This window comes from Oreochromis niloticus, linkage group LG19 (assembly GCF_001858045.2).
Source record: "Oreochromis niloticus isolate F11D_XX linkage group LG19, O_niloticus_UMD_NMBU, whole genome shotgun sequence".
In the NCBI taxonomy this organism is placed as follows: Eukaryota; Metazoa; Chordata; class Actinopteri; order Cichliformes; family Cichlidae; genus Oreochromis; species Oreochromis niloticus.
The window spans coordinates 10172202-10191109 of NC_031983.2; the positions used below are offsets into that span (position 1 = coordinate 10172202).

The following is an 18908-nucleotide window of genomic DNA, read 5'->3' on the forward strand; positions in this document are numbered from 1 at the left end:
TCATCTTTTGGCGCCAAATAAACAGACTTCATTTGTGGTGTGTTGGCTCTCTCTAGTGGTATGCCGGGAGTGGTACAGCCTGTCTACCCTTATTTGGATTACCGTAATGATGACAATTTCAACGGTGCGCACAGCCTCGCTGCTTTCAGGAGCCATTGGAATTTTTAAGGTTGCGCAAATCATTCAAAAGTTACGGTAATGCTTGGTGGAAAACTCAATATCCCACAATTCATAGCACACCTCTGCCGAGTTAAACAATGGCGGCCACCACTTCGTTTTATATGTCTTTTATTAGTGTTTCTAGGTCACAAAATAAACTTTTAAGATATTTTCAGGCGAGAATGTAGGTGTGTAAACTTCAAATATCTGCTTGTTTTATCAAGACATCCCATATTAGCGACAATGCTCTGACGACCTCGGTCCTGCCTGACAGCTAGCCGGCTACCTAGCTAGCTGCCGCACTTGGCTGCAAATGGACAGCGAGGGGACTCTCTCTCTCCTTTCACCTCCCCGGTCTCTCGCAAATGCTCGCACAGAATCGGAGTTACAGCTGGATGTGGAAAAAATAACTGAGTTGTTTGGTGGTGCTATAATGCGGAGCTACAACAGTGGGCAGCTATCCACCGGTGTATGACAGAAAGGACATGCCGCGACCGCCGATCGACCGGTGTTTGCTAACGCGGAGGTCAATCGTGGATCAGGGAAAGCGAAGGCAGGAGCGTGAGGTGAACTGAATTTCAGGTAAGAAGTTATGACCTGCACTCTATTTGGGTCAGATATAAACCGAGTTTAGGTGTAGTTTATTTAGCAGCAGTTCTCTTATGTGTTGCTGATAGCCGGCTAGCTAGCTAGCGCCGCTAGCATAGTTAGCTCGCGCCGCTAGCGACCCTTCGTGAAAAAGCACCCAGGCTTGGCTTATATTGAGGCGGGTGAAACTCGTGTCAGCACCCGGTCGCTCGCCGACAGTATGTGTTTTAGCTGGACTTATTTTTCGTTTATATGGGCCGATGATGCTGGAAACCGAAGGCAGGAGTGTGAGGTGAACTGAATTTCAGGTAAGAAGTTATGAACTGCACTCTATTTGGGTCAGATATAAACCGAGTTTAGGTGTAATTTATTTTCGTTGACCTTTTACAATCGTAATGCCACGGGAGTTTATATACAGCTGTGTGCGCACTAAGTTACTGACGTTGGACTTTATTTTATTCATTAGGGTTAGTTCATAGAGTTGCCATGCCGTACAAACGGAATCGTCCCACATTCAGAGAAAACATTATGATTTATTCTGTCGTTACGAAGCCTCCCCTGTCATTCTCTCGCGTGTTGAAACGTCAATCATGAAACTGATCAATGATCGGCTGTTCGCTCTTATTTATCGCGCTAAACAACAGCAGCACGTTTAAGCTTGATCAGCTGTTGTTAGAATTCTTTTGATTTTAATTTCTAGTATCAGCTGATGTTTGCTGGAGCATGAAGATGAAATCAGGAGATGTCCTTACTGAATCATCAGAGCTGAACTGGTGATGGAGAAACAGGTTTACACTTTAGGTGACATGAATGAGTTGAAGGGAAGTTATGAGTTGTTTCTGAGAGACAAAGACCAAGCTCCTTTTTTGTGTAGCTGACAGCTGGTAACTGTGCAGGGGCGGATCTAGCAAAGCTTTTACGGGGGGGGCAGCTAGGGCATTAACAGAGAAAGGTGGACACAAAGATATACTTTTCTTTCTTACTCTCATATAAAATATTTAGCTTTTATTAAATAGTTATCTGAATCTTACAACCAAAGTTTGTATAATAATACACAAGATTGGCTGTAGACCATTGTTCATAATTCAGAACACTGTGTAAAAATAACAAAAAACAAAAAGTGAATGCACAGCCGGCTGTGTGGGTAAACCAACCATGTGTGAAAAGTGGTCCATAATGTAATGCTTCAAAGCGTGTTCATACAAACATTGTCGGATCTGCCGTGGTACAATGGGACTTCTGCTCATGAACCTGTGTGCACAGCGTCTGCAAATCGGCGTTGTACGAAGTAACTTCATCTTTACACAAAACTGTAAGCTGTCATCTGTGAAGCGTGAGCGGTGTTTGTTTTTACCATAGTTCATGGTGGAGAATGGCTGCTCTTCTGAGTTTTGCTCTCTGTAGCCGTATGAATGGCAACTACAGTGATTAGCAGCGGCATAGGCACACATAAAATTTCTTCTGAAATTTTCGCTTTCTAGTTTAGAAATGTTATTGTAAATTTCCAAGATTTGTACAAATCATTGTAGCAGCAGTACAATGAATCAATAAGCAGGCTGATAGCAAATTACTCACCTCAGTACATTTAATCATTATGTCCATGTTGTGGCACATAGAAATGTTTAGTCACAGACAGACACATTTTCCCTGTAACTGTGCCTTCGCTCTAACTTTTGTTGAAAAGGTGATTTATGTAATGCTTTTGCTTAATAGTAAACAGAAATATGTCTTTTTCAACATCCTTAGAAATGTTGTTCAACAGCTGTCACCAAATGGAGCACTCTAAACTCTGCACTGGCAAAATATCCTTTACTTCACCTGTGATCACACACTTTGGTTTTCCAGTTCAAAGGCAGCTGGCAGAGGAATGGCCAAGAAAGGAAAGACCTCACTGAGCAAAAAAGATGAGGACAAAAGCTGGTGATGATTCAGTGCAGCTGGTCTCAGGGGATGAAGCAAAAGCCTGATCAACTTAACAAGGTGAGTTTAATGCTATGATTTATTTTACTTTTTGATGGTATGTTCAATGTATGTTACTTGAATTATATAATGCTAAAGTCATTTTCCACCTCAATTTTCTCAATATTAAACCTTGTAGCTTTATTCATTTTAGTTTTGGCTTAAAAGTAAAAGAGCAACAAAAAACCCTAACTTTTTAAAAATTCTTTCTGTTCCTCTTTTTTCCTCTGAACACATCCTGACCAGGCTGAATGAGACAGGGAAAGTAAACAGCGATACATTCACCCAGAGTGCTGATGTTCCTGTATGAACTGAAAAACTTTGAACATCCAAGAAAAAGCTGAGGTTATTTTCTTTACAGCTCATATGGATCTTGAATGACTGAACATTCAGACTTTATTCAGGACTTTGCTACAGGGAGAGAGGTACCAACATGTGTGAGCACATGTGTACACACACACAGCATCTCACTTCATGCTTGCCCTTCCCCTAGACTCTTGTGTCACTCAGCAGTTTGTCGTCTTATTTGTTGAAATTTAGGGTCCATGAGCACAAGCAGGGATTTTTGCTTGACCTCATTCTCAGAGACCTCGCTAATATTTAATGGTCGTGAAATATGTCAAACTTTTCTCCATCCCTAAAGTTAAACAGCTGAGAGCATCTTTACAGGGTTCGTACGGGTGCTTGAAATCCTGGAAAGTGCTTGAATTCTAATGTCCTCTTTTCAAGGTTTGGAAAGTGCTTGAATTTCAGATGTGGTGCTTAAAAGTGCTTGAAAATGTAACTGTATTTCATTCACAATAAATAGCTATCTGACTGAATTGTTTTCTTATCAGATAGAGAAATAAAATGAGTCACAAAAAGCAAAAGCAAATTTTCCCCGCCTGGGCTGCCTTGCGTCTGTTTCAATATGTGACCCCGCCCTTCCCTCGGACAGTCTGGGATGAGTTCGCTAACATACCTGTAGGTCGCTGTTTTAATGCTTTTGATTTTAATGATGGAAAACAACAATGGCGGAGTTTGCGCTCTCTGGTCGCATGATAGGTGAGTCCTAGTAAATAATTTTCCAGTACGCGACGCGTACGTTACACATGCTATTTTTTTTTTTTTTTAAAGATTATTATTTTGCTAGCTGTCAAACTCGCTGGAGAAATGATTGAAATGCACTGAGTGTGATGCAGTATGGCAGCGCTATTACGGAATATGCTGTGAACATAGTTAACATTACTTAGCAGTAATATGAGTAATTAACGCAAGTGAAAGCTTTAAACATTAGCCCGATACATAACTAGCTAACTTAAGGCTTTCTGATTAACCCTCTGGGGTCAACGGACCCAGAGTCTCCATTTCAACTTGGGTCGAACGTGCGGACTTCAAGCTATATACCAGTTTTTAAATTGTGTTGATAGGTCACGTAAAACCGATGTTTTTTTGTTTTTTTGGGGGGGGGGGGGTCTGAATACAACAGTGGCGTTTACTCCAGGAAGAAACGGTAAAAACTGTGTTTTTTTTTATGGAGAGCGCTAGCAAACACGCTTTGCTTGTGAGTGAAAAAAGAAAAACACTCCTTCCCTATTGGTGGAAAAATGTACCATGTCGACCAATCAAAAAATGATACGGTAACATGTGGTATTTGGTTGTTGGGAAGAGAGGGAAGAGAGAGAGAGAGCGATAAAGCGAGAGAGAGTTTTGATACGTGAGATTTGTGACGTTTATCGTGTTTGGAGTCTCAAGTTAGTGTGTTGTCTTGTGTAGTTAGTGTGTAGTTGTTTTATTTTGTGTGTCAGTTCTACTGGTGAACGTCACAGTTGCTGCAAAAAAGGCTACGTTCACACTGCAGGCGAAAGCGCATCAAATCCGATTTTTTTGACCCTATGCGACCCGTATCCGATCTTGGTATGACAGTGTGAACGGCACAAATCCGATATTTTCAAATCCGATCTGGGTCACTTTCGTATGTGGTACTTAATCCGATACGTATCCGATGTTTTTGGCTACGTTCACACTGCAGGCGAAAGCGCATCGAATCCGATTTTTTCGCCCCTATGCGACCTGTATCCGATCTTGGTATGACAGTGTGAACGGCACAAATCCGATATTTTCAAATCCGATCTGGGTCACTTTCGTATGTGGTACTGAATCCGATACGTATCCGATGTTTTAGAAAGCGACTGCTGTGTGAACGGTCAAGTCGCATTAAATCCGTCTTTTACGTCACTGACACAAGACAGACGCCAATTATCAGCGCCGGAGAAGCGCCCGATAGGGCATCGCGAACGATTTCCTACCATCCGGTGAAACTGTTGGGAAGACAACGTTGGAGAAATGTGAACATTTTATTTTTACTGTATTTTCTGCAGATTCTGACAGAAATCTGCAACTATCCTTTGAAGCACCGCTCCTCTAAAACAGCAAAAAGGATCATTATTAGGTCATCTACATTATTATGTAAATAACAAAATAACTTAAAGCAAAAATCTGGAAACATAAAGTCCGAAGTCTTTATATTAAGGGCAATCAGTCAAACAATATTGTTTGCTCTGGGTCTAAACAGAGCGAGTTGTGTGTGACATCTTCTTTTGCGCATGCGGGCCGCTTTGAGCGTTCACACTGGAGAGCGTTTGATGTCGCATTTTATGTGTAGTGTGAACAAGCAGACAAAAAAATCGGATTTGATCAAAAAATCGGAATTGAGCATTAAGACCTGCAGTGTGAACGTAGCCTTAGAAAGCGACTGCTGTGTGAACGGTCAGGTCGCATTAAATCCGTCTTTTACGTCACTGACACAAGACAGACGCCAATTATCAGCGCCGGAGAAGCGCCCGATAGGACATCGCGAACGATTTCCTACCATCCGGTGAAACTGTTAGGAAGACCACGTTGGAGAAATGTGAACATTTTATTTTTACTGTATTTTCTGCAGATTCTGAAAGAAATCTGCAACTATCCTTTGAAGCACCGCTCCTCTAAAACAGCAAAAAGGATCATTATTAGGTCATCTACATTATTATGTAAATAACAAAATAACTTAAAGTAAAAATCTGGAAACATAAAGTTCGAAGTCTTTATATTAAGGGCAATCAGTCAAACAATATTGTTTGCTCTGGGTCTAAACAGAGCGAGTTGTGTGTGACATCTTCTTTTGCGCATGCGGGCCGCTTTGAGCGTTCACACTGGAGAGCGTTTGATGTCGCATTTTATGTGTAGTGTGAACAAGCAGACAAAAAAATCGGATTTGGTCAAAAAATCGGAATTGAGCATTAAGACCTGCAGTGTGAACGTAGCCAAAGCCACCAAAGGCAGATTGCAGTGTAAACGCTGAGTGACACACCTGCTGTCAGACCTGCAGGTTTATCCCTGTGCTGTTCTCATCTGTGTTATAGTGACACAAACTATTTTTTGGAGTTGCATAAATAATTTGTGTGCCTTCTTATTTGATGCAGAGCACCTGATTGTTCTGTAAATAGTTTTGAATGGTTATATAAAAAACGTCTGAGTCTTGGCTGCATTTTTAGGTAAATAGTACCATATAACTTTGTTGTTTGCAAAACTTGTTCATATTTTTTAAAAATGTCCAATTTCTATTTGCATTTCAAGTTATGAAAATGATTCCTTAAACATCCTTGTGGTTTTTACAGTCAAAAATATCACTTTCTACTTGTATTTTAAATTTTGTCTGAATTTAGATCAATTGTGCTGACACATTATGTCAAAATGAGATAATAACAGATTGGCAAGATAAACAGTTTTTAAAGGTGAAATATAGAGGCCAGATCAAAAGTAGTCGAAAACGGCCAATTATACCCTGGACACCAGAGGGTTAACGGCTAAAAGCAAAGTTGTCACCAAGTGCTGTTTATATTTGTGTGTATTGCTGCAGCTTTTTTGAGTATTAATTTGGTGCCTTTGGGTGAAATAATGGTAATAAGAGTGATCCATATGGTCACAAAGAATAGCCACTTGTTTCTGTGCTACCAAAGTTCCCCGGCTTTCATTCAAAATATGTTTATCGCCACCTACACATTAAACTACTTAAACAGTCAGTGCTGTTCTCCATGCCTGTCTGACTTGATGTTATTAGCACAAACACTTTAAAGGTGATCATTTAGGACTTCAGCAATAATACACACAGCAATGTAGTTAGCAATAAAACAGTTTTATTGGGAAATAACTTAAAAAACAAGCAAACATCTGTCTCCTATTTTTTTGGCACACAGGAAAGAAGCATCAATATCTGATGAGAAGACTTATTTCTTTATTTTTCGTTTTTTTTTTCAACAGGAGAAGAATATCTCTAACAAGTTGATTTGTTCACATTTGCACATCTTAATTTTTAAGTGAAATGTGCATTTTGAGTTTATACACTAAGTATAAAAGGTGACCGTTCCTTTTGCAGTATTTTTGTGTGGTGCGTTTTTCTATGTCCTAACAAAAGGGGAGTAAAGGTGTCTTTTCACATGGTCTTACTGAGGTGATGCGAATTGAAACATGCATTCTTTTTTGGGGGCGGGGAGGGGGGGGGTGCTGGAAAAGCTTAAAAACGGATCTTGAAAGTGCTTAAAAAGTGCTTGAATTTGACCCTGAAAAAAGCGTACGAACCCTGTCTTTAGCACAGCAGAGAAAAAGATGTGCACCATCAACCGGAGTTTAAGTGATCCATTTAAGTGATCCTTATGCCTTTGCTGCTGATGAAAAGTTTGCATCAGAACAAGCACTTCTAATTGTACTCATTGTCTTTGAAAGGCAAGAGCAGACAAAACAAATCCAGTAAATGCAGTCTATCTGGAAGTTTGGCATAGTAATCTGTCTTTTTTGATTTTATGTTTTATTCTGTTTAATTTATTCATTCATTCATTCAAAAAGTCCTGTCAGCCTTGTGCTGAGGGGGCTGTGATCATCGATCTGTTTTATTCTAATAAACCCAAATTACGGGAACACCTTTAGATCCGTTCAGTTATATTTATTTTATTTTAATTTATTATTTTTAATTTTAATTTAATTTTATTTTCATTGAGCACCGCTTAAATGTCAGCATCTCTCATCTCAGTCGCTTCATATTGCAAGGTAGAGGTCCTGCAATGTTAATCTAGGATAAATGTAGTCTCGGCTTCATTGATGACATAAATGCCATTTGGTATTTGGCCATAAGTGACTATATACATGATTCGACAGACAAGAATTTAAACCACAACTTATCAATTTGGCTGATGCAAATAACCATGAGGCAGTGATTCTAGCTTAAATGTATTCTGGATATTGTTAAATGTGCTTCCATTTTTGTTAATGTTTACCAGGTATCCTGTTTAAAGACAACACTTTGAAGTCACTTCCATGTCTTTACATGAGGACAAACTCATTTCAAGGAAAATAAAAAAGCTCAAATTTTAAAGATTGTAAATTATTTTGTTCATCGATTTGCTGTTTAGTCATTTTATGAGGAGATGGATGCTGACATATTTTAGTACAGTTTTTGAATTGACGAGAATTAAAGGAAAAGAATAAAAACCAATTTTGTTTTGTACTAAAAAAAACAGAAGGTGTTCCTGGCAGAAAATTACCAGGACTTTTTTCAGTTTTTCTAAAGAATTTTTTTTTTTTTTTTACAGTTTAGAGTTTTTTTGTTTGTTTGCTTGTTTTTGTTTTTGGACTATTGGCAAAGTTTGATAACCATTTGCAAAAAAGAAATGATTTAATAATGAAAACATTTACAGGGAGTGCAGAATTATTAGGCAAGTTGTATTTTTGAGGAATAATTTTATTATTGAACAACAATCATGTTCTCAATGAACCCAAAAAAACTCATTAATATCAAAGCTGAATGTTTTTGGAAGTAGTTTTTAGTTTGTTTTTAGTTTTAGCTATTTTAGGGGGATATCTGTGTGTGCAGGTGACTATTACTGTGCATAATTATTAGGCAACTTAACAAAAAACAAATATATACCCATTTCAATTATTTATTTTTACCAGTGAAACCAATATAACATCTCCACATTCACAAATATACATTTCTGACATTCAAAAACAAAAACAAATCAGCGACCAATATAGCCACCTTTCTTTGCAAGGACACTCAAAAGCCTGCCATCCATGGATTCGGTCAGTGTTTTGATCTGTTCACCATCAACATTGCGTGCAGCAGCAACCACAGCCTCCCAGACACTGTTCAGAGAGGTGTACTGTTTTCTGTACTCTTGGACGCATGCTACAACAAGGCAGAAAGTCAAGTGTGAAGCACTGCATGGTTGTCACATCAGGTGGGGCACGAGTGAAAAACTACAACAAAAAGAACAGATGCTCTTTCTGGCTAGTCCAAAGGTGAGGTAGAGAGTAGTGGGTAACAGGCTGAAGGGGACTGCAGAAACTTTAACTGTCAGGTTAAGTATTAAACGAGGGAGCAGCAAAGTTATTCCATTCTTGAAGGATGCAGACTTCTTCCTGTACCACTGCTTGAAGAAGGTGTCTTCCAGAAACTGGCAGTAGGACTGGGAGTTGAGCTTGACTCCATCCTCAACCCGAAAAGGCCCCACAAGCTCATCTTTGATGATACCAGCCCGAACCAGTACTCCACCTCCACCTTGCTGGCGTCTGAGTCGGACTGGAGCTCTCTGCCCTTTACCAATCCAGCCACGGGCCCATCCATCTGGCCCATCAAGACTCACTCTCATTTCATCAGTCCATAAAACCTTAGAAAAATCAGTCTTGAGATATTTCTTGGCCCAGTCTTGACGTTTCAGCTTGTGTGTCTTGTTCAGTGGTGGTCGTCTTTCAGCCTTTCTTACCTTGGCCATGTCTCTGAGTATTGCACACCTTGTGCTTTTGGGCACTCCAGTGATGTTGCAGCTCTGAAATATGGCCAAACTGGTGGCAAGTGGCATCTTGGCAGCTGCACGCTTGACTTTTCTCAGTTCATGGGCAGTTATTTTGCACCTTGGTTTTTCCACACGCTTCTTGCGACCCTGTTGACTATTTTGAATGAAACGCTTGATTGTTCGATGATCACGCTTCAGAAGCTTTGCAATTTTAAGACTGCTGCATCCCTCTGCAAGATATCTCACTATTTTTGACTTTTCTGAGCCTGTCAAGTCCTTCTTTTGATCCATTTTGCCAAAGGAAAGGAAGTTGCCTAATAATTATGCATACCTGATATAGGGTGTTGATGTCATTAGACCACACCCCTTCTCATTACAGAGATGCACATCACCTAATATGCTTAATTGGTAGTAGGCTTTCGAGCCTATACAGCTTGGAGTAAGACAACATGCATGAAGAGGATGATGTGGACAAAATACTCATTTGCCTAAAAATTCTGCACTCCCTGTAAATGAAGCAAGCCTCGATACGCGCATCGCGGAAACGCCCCCTCCATTACTCGACACAAGCTTTGAAGCCTCGATACAGAACGTCACATCACTAGTGAGAAGTAAGAGATGAAGTGTGAGAAGTGGGAAGTGCCTCCCTTATTTGTTTGATAGCTTTTTCTTTTGTTGCTGCGAGTGTTTTCTTTGTTCCTTTGGCATTATTGGTAAAACGGCGTTGCCGGCTCTTTAAGTTAACGTCATTTGTAATAAAACTATATTATTTGTAATAAAACTATATAATTATAGAACAACTCTGTCTGTTTTCCTTTTCATTCTGTTTCCGGACTCATCTGTTACTGATCCCCCTCACTCGCATGCCTAGACCCCTTCGGGGGGACGTAGCAGAAGCTTTTGAACGGTATTTAATTTTTAAATTAACAATTTTAATCTGAATAAACATGAAAAAGATTATTGTTTCATTGTATTTAAGTAACTCTGTCATGGTCCTGAATCTGCACACCCAGTGGTTTTGTTTTGATTATTTTTCTCGTGTTCTAGTTTTATTCTGATTTTGTATTCTGTCTGGGAACTTCCTGTTTTACTTTGTAGATCCGTGTGTGACTTAACTGTGTTTAGCTTGTTGGTTTCCCCGTCATCTTGTGATTAGGATCAGCTGTGCTCCCCCCCCCCGTGTGATTTCCTAATTACCGTGTGTGTGTGTGTGTGTGTGTGTGTGGTGGGTGTCGGTCTGTGCTCATCGTCGGTTCATCTGTGTTATTTTAGTGTTTCTCCGTGTCTCTCTGTTTCTCGCCTCGTGTCTTCCCTTTGTGTTATGTTTTCAGGTCAGCTTACTAGCTTTCCCAGTTCAGTTTACTTTGTAATTCTCATCACCGCTTTGTGTCACCCGTCATCAAGAAACCTCACTCGCATCACCGCTGTTGTCTGCAACTTGGGTCCTCCTGCAAACACCACACGACTGCTACCCCAGCCGTGACAAACTCCTTAAAATGCATATATTTGTATATGAAAAAAAAAAAAAGCCTCCTGAGATTCGACACCCTCAAAAATAATACATTTGGACTTTTCTTCACCATATTCATTCCATGCTGCTCAATAACATTTTAATTAATTTAGTTTTATTTGTTTACATTTTATTAAACAATAAAGGTTTTATTGTTTGTACTGTTAAACAGAGCTACTGTCTCTGTATGCATGTTTTTTAAAAACATGTATTTAACAAAGTAATAAGTTCCTGTTCAAAGATAAAGATTCATTTTTAGCATAATGAAGACAACTGCACTCTGCAGCCTGGCGTGGGCTGAAACACAATGCTAGGTTACTGTTGTTATTTAATGGTGCATTTGGTTCAGGTTGTATTCAGGATGTAGAAGTTACAGCTTCAACCATTAGTAAAGCTTTCACTTGCTCCTAGCAAGTTTCTAAAACTTTGTGCCTTTTCCCCCCCTACTCCCTTGATTATGAGCCTTTACTACGTGTTTACAGTAATCTAAAAAAACATATAATTTCTAAGCTGTTTAGAGACTACCTACACTACATGTATATTTGAACTGAAACCTGTTTCAAAGATGGATTTTCCTCCTTAAATCTTCATATAAACTGAAATTTGTGTTGACTAGTAAATTTAAACGATTAACTAAATTTCCTTCTCAGCTTGCTGTCTCATTTCTGCTGGCATCTTTAGACCTCAGCGCTGCACTTTCTCACAATCATTCAGAAATTGGCCAATTCTTGTGTGGAAATCCATAAATCTCTGACATAATGAATGAATTAATCCTCGTTTCTCTATCACTGGTGAATACTTGAATAAGTGCATTATATATTTTATCTTTTAATTGTATTAAATGCAGAAGCTATACATATTTCTGGCCATTTTATCATAACCATTCTAGCAAAAAATGTCTAAATGTCTTTAATTCATGATGTTTTCAGCATTATAATGGCTGTAAATGCTCCATATTTTCTAGAAGGAGAAAAGCTTACATAAAGCACCAGTTAGTAATCATTACAGTGGAAATGCATTCAATTTTCTTTTTGCTAAATAACTCCAGTATTGATCCAGTATTGACCCAGTAAACTCTTTATATATTAACACTTCAACGGTGCAGCGACTGGTAGCTCTATCTGTTAGCATTAGCATTTGCTCATAAACATACACTTTCTTCCATCAAACTGATGGATTGTCACAGTTTTCAATTAAGAAGATCAAATTACATTTTTATGAAACTTCTGATCTGTTTTGAAATCTAAAATTTCATTTAATTTCTATCTCTATATTAGCAAGCTGTAGGGAGCTATGAGTGTATAATGCATATAAAAGTCAGTTTGTATTATTTTCAGTGTTAAAATATTAAAAGGCAGCATTTAATTCCCAGAGAACTGATATTTACAGTAACTCTGTGACTCAGAGGTGATCCATTGGTTGATCTGCACACGTATCATACTTTGCTTGTGACTGTCATGTGTTGAATTTTGTAAATGTGGGAGATTGTCCCAATAAGTGACATTGGATGAATTTGTCACGGCCAGGGGATCAGCAGGCCGCTGACTAGTAGCGTTCTCTCTCTCCCTCTCTCTCTCGCCAGGGCGGAACTCATGGCGGGTTCACGCCCTCGGCCCACGCCCCTCTGAAGAGGAAACACCTAGGCCTCATCAGTGCAGCCAGCATTTAAGCCAGGGAGTGGCTTCTACTCATCGCTGGATCGTTGTGTGTGACTCGCGTCAGTGCAGCCCAGCTCTGAGCAAGTTCTCTTTCGTTTCCCTGCGCAAAACCTCTAACGTGTGTTTTCTTCTGTACATAGATCCCCTGGACCCGACCCTGCATTCCCCGAGTGGATTCCTGTTTTTTTTTTGTGAGTGTTTGGAGAGAGACTGGTCACATTAGGAGAGAGTCAGAAGAGGAGCAAGTGTCTTTTCCCTACCTGGATTTCCCCGGAGCCTTTTTCCCTGTCACCGCTTTGTATATAGCACTACCCCTGCACTATTTGTATATACAGCTGGTGGAACTGTAATAAATACCAACTGTGCCTCTGAGTCCTGCGTGTGAGTCCTCAAGCGAACCCTGACAGAATTAAATTACAGCACACTATAACTGTAGTTTTTGCTTAGGATTGTAACCCGAGTGATGCATAAATTGTTAACGACACAAGACACACAACCTGAGGGGTAGAATTACCCGGGGCATAGTACAGGCCCCTTTCATTTCACAGGCCCTGTTCTTACCAGGCACATCACAGCCTGATGTTTGTGAGTGGGAACCGTTTCAAAAAGGACACGTTTTAAAGACAGGCCATAATGTCGATACTGTCATTTGAGTCCCTCTGCTTAAAAGACGATGACAACTGTCCATCCCCAACTGATCTCGACAGCTTTGGCGATGAGTTTGACAAAGACTTGGAATCAGATGGTGAGCATATTAAATTCAATCATGGAATAATCCTTGAGGTTCTTGTTTAAATACTAAGTAATTTAGTAGTTGTTACTATAAATCTATACATTAGTTATATTAATTTATGACTTTTATAATATGCAGGAAATAAGATCAATAAGGAGATGGACACTGCTGAGGTGTACATGCAGGCCTGCAAGCTGGTAGGTGTGGTGCCGGTCTCTTACTTTATTCGAAACCTTGACTCTCCAGCTGTGACACTCTCCCACCATGGGCTCGGACCTTTGGGATGCAAGGCACTTGCTATTGCTTTAGTGGTAGGTTTAACATCTAAGAGCTGTTAATCAATGAGGCACTTTTAAATAGAAAACTGATGATCAGGTTTTATTTAGACTGATACGCAAATAAGCGCCCTGGCACTGGCAGACAATTCAATTCAAGCTGAGGGAGCCAAATACCTCATGGAGACGTTGAGGGCTAATTTCACCATTCAGCACCTGGTATGTAAGACTCCAGGTTGACCACTGGAGGGCACAAGTGTATTTCAGGTCTAAATCTGAGAGCTCTACATCAAATTTGGTTTTAATAATACATTTTTTTCAGGATATATCCCACAACCATCTGAAATCTGCTGGAGCTGAGTATGTGGCTAAAATGTTGCTGGACAGCATTTCGTTAAAATCTGTGAAGCTTTCAGGTAATATGCATATGACAATGCATTTAACTTGTCAGATGTTACGTGACAAATGACTGACAGTCATAGGCATCACAAACAGTCGGCTTACATTTGTTTTGTCGGGGTTGCCTTTTTCCTGACAGGTTAGTCGAGGTTAGTTTCTGATTAGTTTGTCGATTTAACAGCGATAATTATTGTGATCTTTTTTTTTCATGATTGTTTTGAAAGCATTTTCTTCCCTGCAGGGAATGGATTTACTGATGATGATGCTAAATATTTTGCAGATGCTCTGTCAGTAAGTTATCAGTTATGTCCTGCTTTTTCACACATAACAACCCATTTTAGTCATTTCTATATTCATAAATTGTTCTTTTGCTACTTGCACCTGTCACATTGTTATATTGTTACAAGACCAATTCCAGGATAAAGGTACTGGATCTGAGCCATAATGAGTTTTGTGGAAAAGGAGGGGAGCATTTGGGACAGCTGCTGGGTATGGTAAAAGGTTTTAATAGGTCTAAGACTAGTTCTTAATAGTATTATAGATGTATTCTTTCACTGACTTGGCTCTCTTATTTCTACAGCAAACAATGAGGGCCTGGAGGTGCTGGACCTCAGCTGGAATCATCTCAGAATGAAAGGGGCTGTGGCTTTTTGTGCTGGGTTAAAAGTAGGGCTGATTAACAAAATTTGTTAGTTACTCTGTGTGCAGCATTTCATCACAGTCTTCCCATTTAGGTGAATATGATGTTAAAGCACCTTGACTTATCGTGGAACGGTTTTGGGAACGAAGGTGCTCTGGCAATGGGAGAAGCCCTCAAATTCAACACCACTCTGGTGCATCTCAACCTCAACAATAACCGCCTGACCAATGAAGGTGTCAGCATGCTGTGCAGGGGTCTTGAATTCAATGACACACTCAGAGTCCTGACGGTGGGTGGACGAAATTGCATTAGGGAAACGTGTATCACAGTCATGGCTTCAAGTGAAATATCGGATAATGTCTTCTACTTCTTTAGTTGGCTTATAACTCTTTGACAGTAGAGGGCGCACTGGCTCTAGTCAACGTGGTGAAGAACTCACCTAAAACTGCCTTGGAGGAGATCAACATATGTGTGAGTGGCAGTGCATCCTGCTCTGCTCCATGTCATGACAGATTACCACAGACTGTAGGGACAGTTCATCCACAAATCAAATTTACATATTGTTCTGCAGGCCTGTAGTCGGATTTATCCATGTGAATTGTTCTGGTGCAAATGTCCCAGTTCTTGAGTTTCTTTCCGCAGATCAAGATCCAATTAGAGCAGAGCAATTCAGAGCAATTCAGAGCAATTCTTGCACGACGTAGTTTTTTCTTTCTACCAAACAACATCATCTAAAGTAGACATGCAGCTGGTTGATATTACATCATAGCAGAAAGCATTATCAGCGTTTACATCCTGCCAAGCTGTCACAATCACCAGGTTCTTGTCATGGGTAAATGCACGCTTCCTTCTGCACAGTTATACAGTCAGCAGGTGTTGTTTTATGGAGAAAAAATAGTAATGAAACTGCTCACAACCAGGTCATTTCTGGAAATATTCAGTGCTACTGAAACTGAGCAACTCTCATCTAAAAAGTCTATACAGAGAAACTGCACTACAGGCCAGATTTAAACATATGTAATTATAAGGTGAACTTTCTCTTTAACCAAGTCATTTTTGCTCTGATTTCAGTTCAATTTTGTGTTCATATTAAGTCAAAGTTGTAATTTTTTTTCCCTTTTTTTTTTGACATAGGAAGCAAAATGTGTGTGTGTATATCATGTTGTCTTTTATCTGAACAGAATGTGCTGGTAAATGAGCACTTTGTGCATCTATTGGAGGTGACGTGTCAGGAGCATCCTGGTCTGGATGTACAGTATGGAGGCGTAGGAGGCTTCATGGCTAAGAAGCCACCAAAACGTGTTGATCCAATGAAAGTCATTCAGGTCTGTCTCAGTTGGTCGAATGAGCGTCTGACACCTACTGCATGAATTTTATTGTGAAAATATACACGATATATCTTTATTTTTATTATTTCTTTTTTATTCAGAGTATATTTGCTGTTCTGTTTACTTATTTTGTTGGACTGCATTTATTTATTGTCAAAATCACTTCTACCAATGCTTCTGAAGGATTATCTGGACCAACGGAAACTGCGGCTGTGGGATTTCTTTCGAAACATCGATAAAGATGGCATCATGAGAGTGTCTGTTACTGACTTCAGGAAAGCAGTTCAGGTTTTCCAAACAAACTGTGATACTGTATATGGAGCCGTGTAGAGTCAGTGCATTTCACTGAGAGTTTACTGTGATAAAGAGAGCAACTATGAAACTGATTCCCTTTTCCTCTTTTGTGTGAAACTGTAAGCAATCAAGCATTCCCTTGGACCGATACCAGATTGAGGAGCTGATTCAGAGACTTGATCGGGACAGGACAGGAATGGTGGACTACAGGTGAGCATTTCCCATACTGTCTAAATATACTCACATCTGAAGCTTCAATATTTACGTTACAAGGTGGAGCTTTGGTGTGTTAAAGCTTATCATTTTAATATTTTGATTATTTTTATCTCTCGTTTACTGATAGTACAGCTGGGCATAGAGTGTCTTAGTTATGGCCTGGGAATTTGCCCAGATCTTAAGTTCAACTGACCCCAGCAAAAGTAAGAGTAGCTGAAAACTGCAAACCTCTTCAAGCCTGAAAAGTTCACTCACTTGCAGCAGAAGTCTATTTGACTAGTATATTAGGATATTGGATTGGTAAAAGCTTTTTCCAAATATTCACAGATCTACTGTATATATAATTTACTACAGAAGTTGTTTTTTCTTTTTCCTTTTCTTTTCTTTTTTTTTTTTTGTTGCAAATCTGCCTGAAAAAAATCTGACCACATTTCTTAAGTAATCATACTAAAAGACAAACAGACAGACTCACCAAACTAATCGCAGAAGCTCCACTGAAGTAGTAATAGTGTTATATATGTATAGTTATGTATAGCACAGAGAGAATCATAAGCTAAGAATAACTTGTATGGGAACTTTTCTTCCACAGTTTGGATAAAAACACATGTTAAAGAAGTCCACGTAGCTCAGCATACAAACAGATGATAAACCATGTGGTCTATACATTCATCCCTACATTCATATTTTTATATAGGTGTTTTATAAACTACATAAAAAGTAATGATCATAGGTTTAAGAAAAAGCTAACCCCTTTCAGCAGTTGTTTAAAGCAGACCACAGATTCAGCCATCGTGACAGGCTGAGGAAGGTTGTACCAAAGTTTAAAAGCTACAGTCTCAAAAACATGATCGCCTCTAGATTTAAAATATGAGCATAAAATAAATAAATATCACAATTATAAGACCCTGATCATATGATCAGGGAGGTTACTGCTGGAATAAGGTTAAAGCAGATCTTAATGCATACAGAAGCCTGGGTATGATGGGCTTTATACTGTATGTAATTCATCTGGGGTACCTAGTGAACGTGCAAAAATTCCATACACAGGTGGGTTCAAACTAGGACCATCATGCAGTGTTAACTACTGCCTCATTGTTCTGCCACACTGCACATAGATAAATACTAACATTTTGAAATTAACTCTAACTCAGCCAGTGGAATGAGAAGCTGTCAGGGCCGAACACAAGAACCTCAGTTGTTGGGATTGAAATTGAGAGAATTTAAGGACATCCAAGTAGTGATTGTAGTGAAGTCGTTAGTGAGGTAGGAGAGGCTGTTCAAGTTGTTAGGCTTCACAGAAAAGTGCAGTTGTGGAGAGACAGGTAGTTAATTGGTTGGCGTATGAATCTAAAAGCAGTCAGTGATGTTTATACTATAATCTGACCATTCTGTGCAGGGGACTGGCAGATACAAGGAAACAAATGATGAGGGATCACCGCCGCCAGCTTAGGAAATTTGAGTCCCGTCAGAAGAAAGAGAAGCAGAAGAGTGACCGCATTCTCAAAACCTTCCAAAGTGCCGTGGAGGCGGTGACACCTCGCAGCTCCATGGTCATGTCTCCGGGAGGTGCCAAAGAAGACTCGAGTGGCCCTCAATACTTTTCCGCCACCCCTCTCAGCTCTTGGCACCACATTGTCATGTCCAACAGCAGCCGCTACTCTGTCACTAACATGAGCAACATCCACCTGCCCATGTTAAGAGGCGCCACGCCTTACCGTCCCACCAGCTCCTCCGGGATGCGCTCGTACTCCCAGCCAAACCTGTCGGCCGATTCCCCTCGCTCTGCTCCAGACAAGTCCATCTCTGCTCAGGGCGTTCGCTCTGATCCAGAGATGAGCCACAGCAAGCTAAGCCCCACTGCTAACAGCCTGACGAGATCCAGGCCCGCTCTTAATGTAAAGCAGTCAGAGGGTAAAAGTAAAGTCAAAGCCAAGAAAGTGAAGAAAAAGAAACCGAAGAAGAATGCAGACAAGGCTTCAAAGAACCCTGCAGTAACGGTCAAGTGACATGAACTCTGTATGATGCTGTATTGTGTGGTATATTATATCTGTTGTGAGTTTTTCCCTTGGTTACTATGTCATGCAATATTTTTAAATGAATAAATAACAAATTTGATTATCAGTCTTATTTAAAAATATTTATTTATTGCTTTAATAAGTTATCAGCAGTCATGTCTTCGCCACCTTGCAGTTAATGACAGTGAGTGGGATGGGCCTTCTTCAGAAACATAATATTTCATCATGGTATTCGGGAATGTTGTTCTCATGCGAGCCCACACACTTGAGGATAATTGTAAACAAACATCTGAGGTTAATTTCTGTTTGCTGTAGATAAGAATGA

At 39.8% G+C, this 18908-nt stretch overlaps 1 protein-coding gene across 2 annotated transcripts; it reads left to right on the forward strand.

Moving 5' to 3' along the window:
- The first annotated feature begins 3591 nt into the window (after positions 1 to 3591).
- Positions 3592 to 18832, forward strand: lrrc74a (leucine rich repeat containing 74A). Of its 2 annotated transcripts, XM_019348609.2 has the most exons (15): positions 3720 to 3750; positions 12608 to 12742; positions 12824 to 13428; positions 13555 to 13727; positions 13803 to 13910; positions 14014 to 14107; positions 14332 to 14381; positions 14498 to 14579; positions 14671 to 14756; positions 14825 to 15019; positions 15106 to 15201; positions 15912 to 16055; positions 16242 to 16346; positions 16477 to 16562; positions 17965 to 18832. In XM_019348609.2, exons 3-15 carry the CDS (start codon positions 13317 to 13319, stop codon positions 18572 to 18574), a joined length of 1941 nt encoding a protein of 646 aa, XP_019204154.1. In that variant the 5' UTR covers positions 3720 to 3750; positions 12608 to 12742; positions 12824 to 13316; the 3' UTR covers positions 18575 to 18832. The 2 variants fall into 2 exon arrangements, with proteins under 2 accessions (XP_019204155.1, XP_019204154.1); XM_019348610.2 differs by lacking the exon at positions 12608 to 12742 and having other exon boundaries at positions 3592 to 3750.
- The last annotated feature ends 76 nt before the right edge of the window (positions 18833 to 18908 follow it).

Bases quoted from the DNA above. Each gene is read 5' to 3' on its own strand.
- lrrc74a (XM_019348610.2), top strand. From the start codon at position 13,317: ATGTCGATACTGTCATTTGAGTCCCTCTGCTTAAAAGACGATGACAAC. The intron at 13,728-13,802 runs GTAGGTTTAACA...GGTTTTATTTAG, and splicing joins CACTTGCTATTGCTTTAGTG to ACTGATACGCAAATAAGCGC. The intron at 15,020-15,105 runs GTGGGTGGACGA...CTACTTCTTTAG, and splicing joins ACACACTCAGAGTCCTGACG to TTGGCTTATAACTCTTTGAC.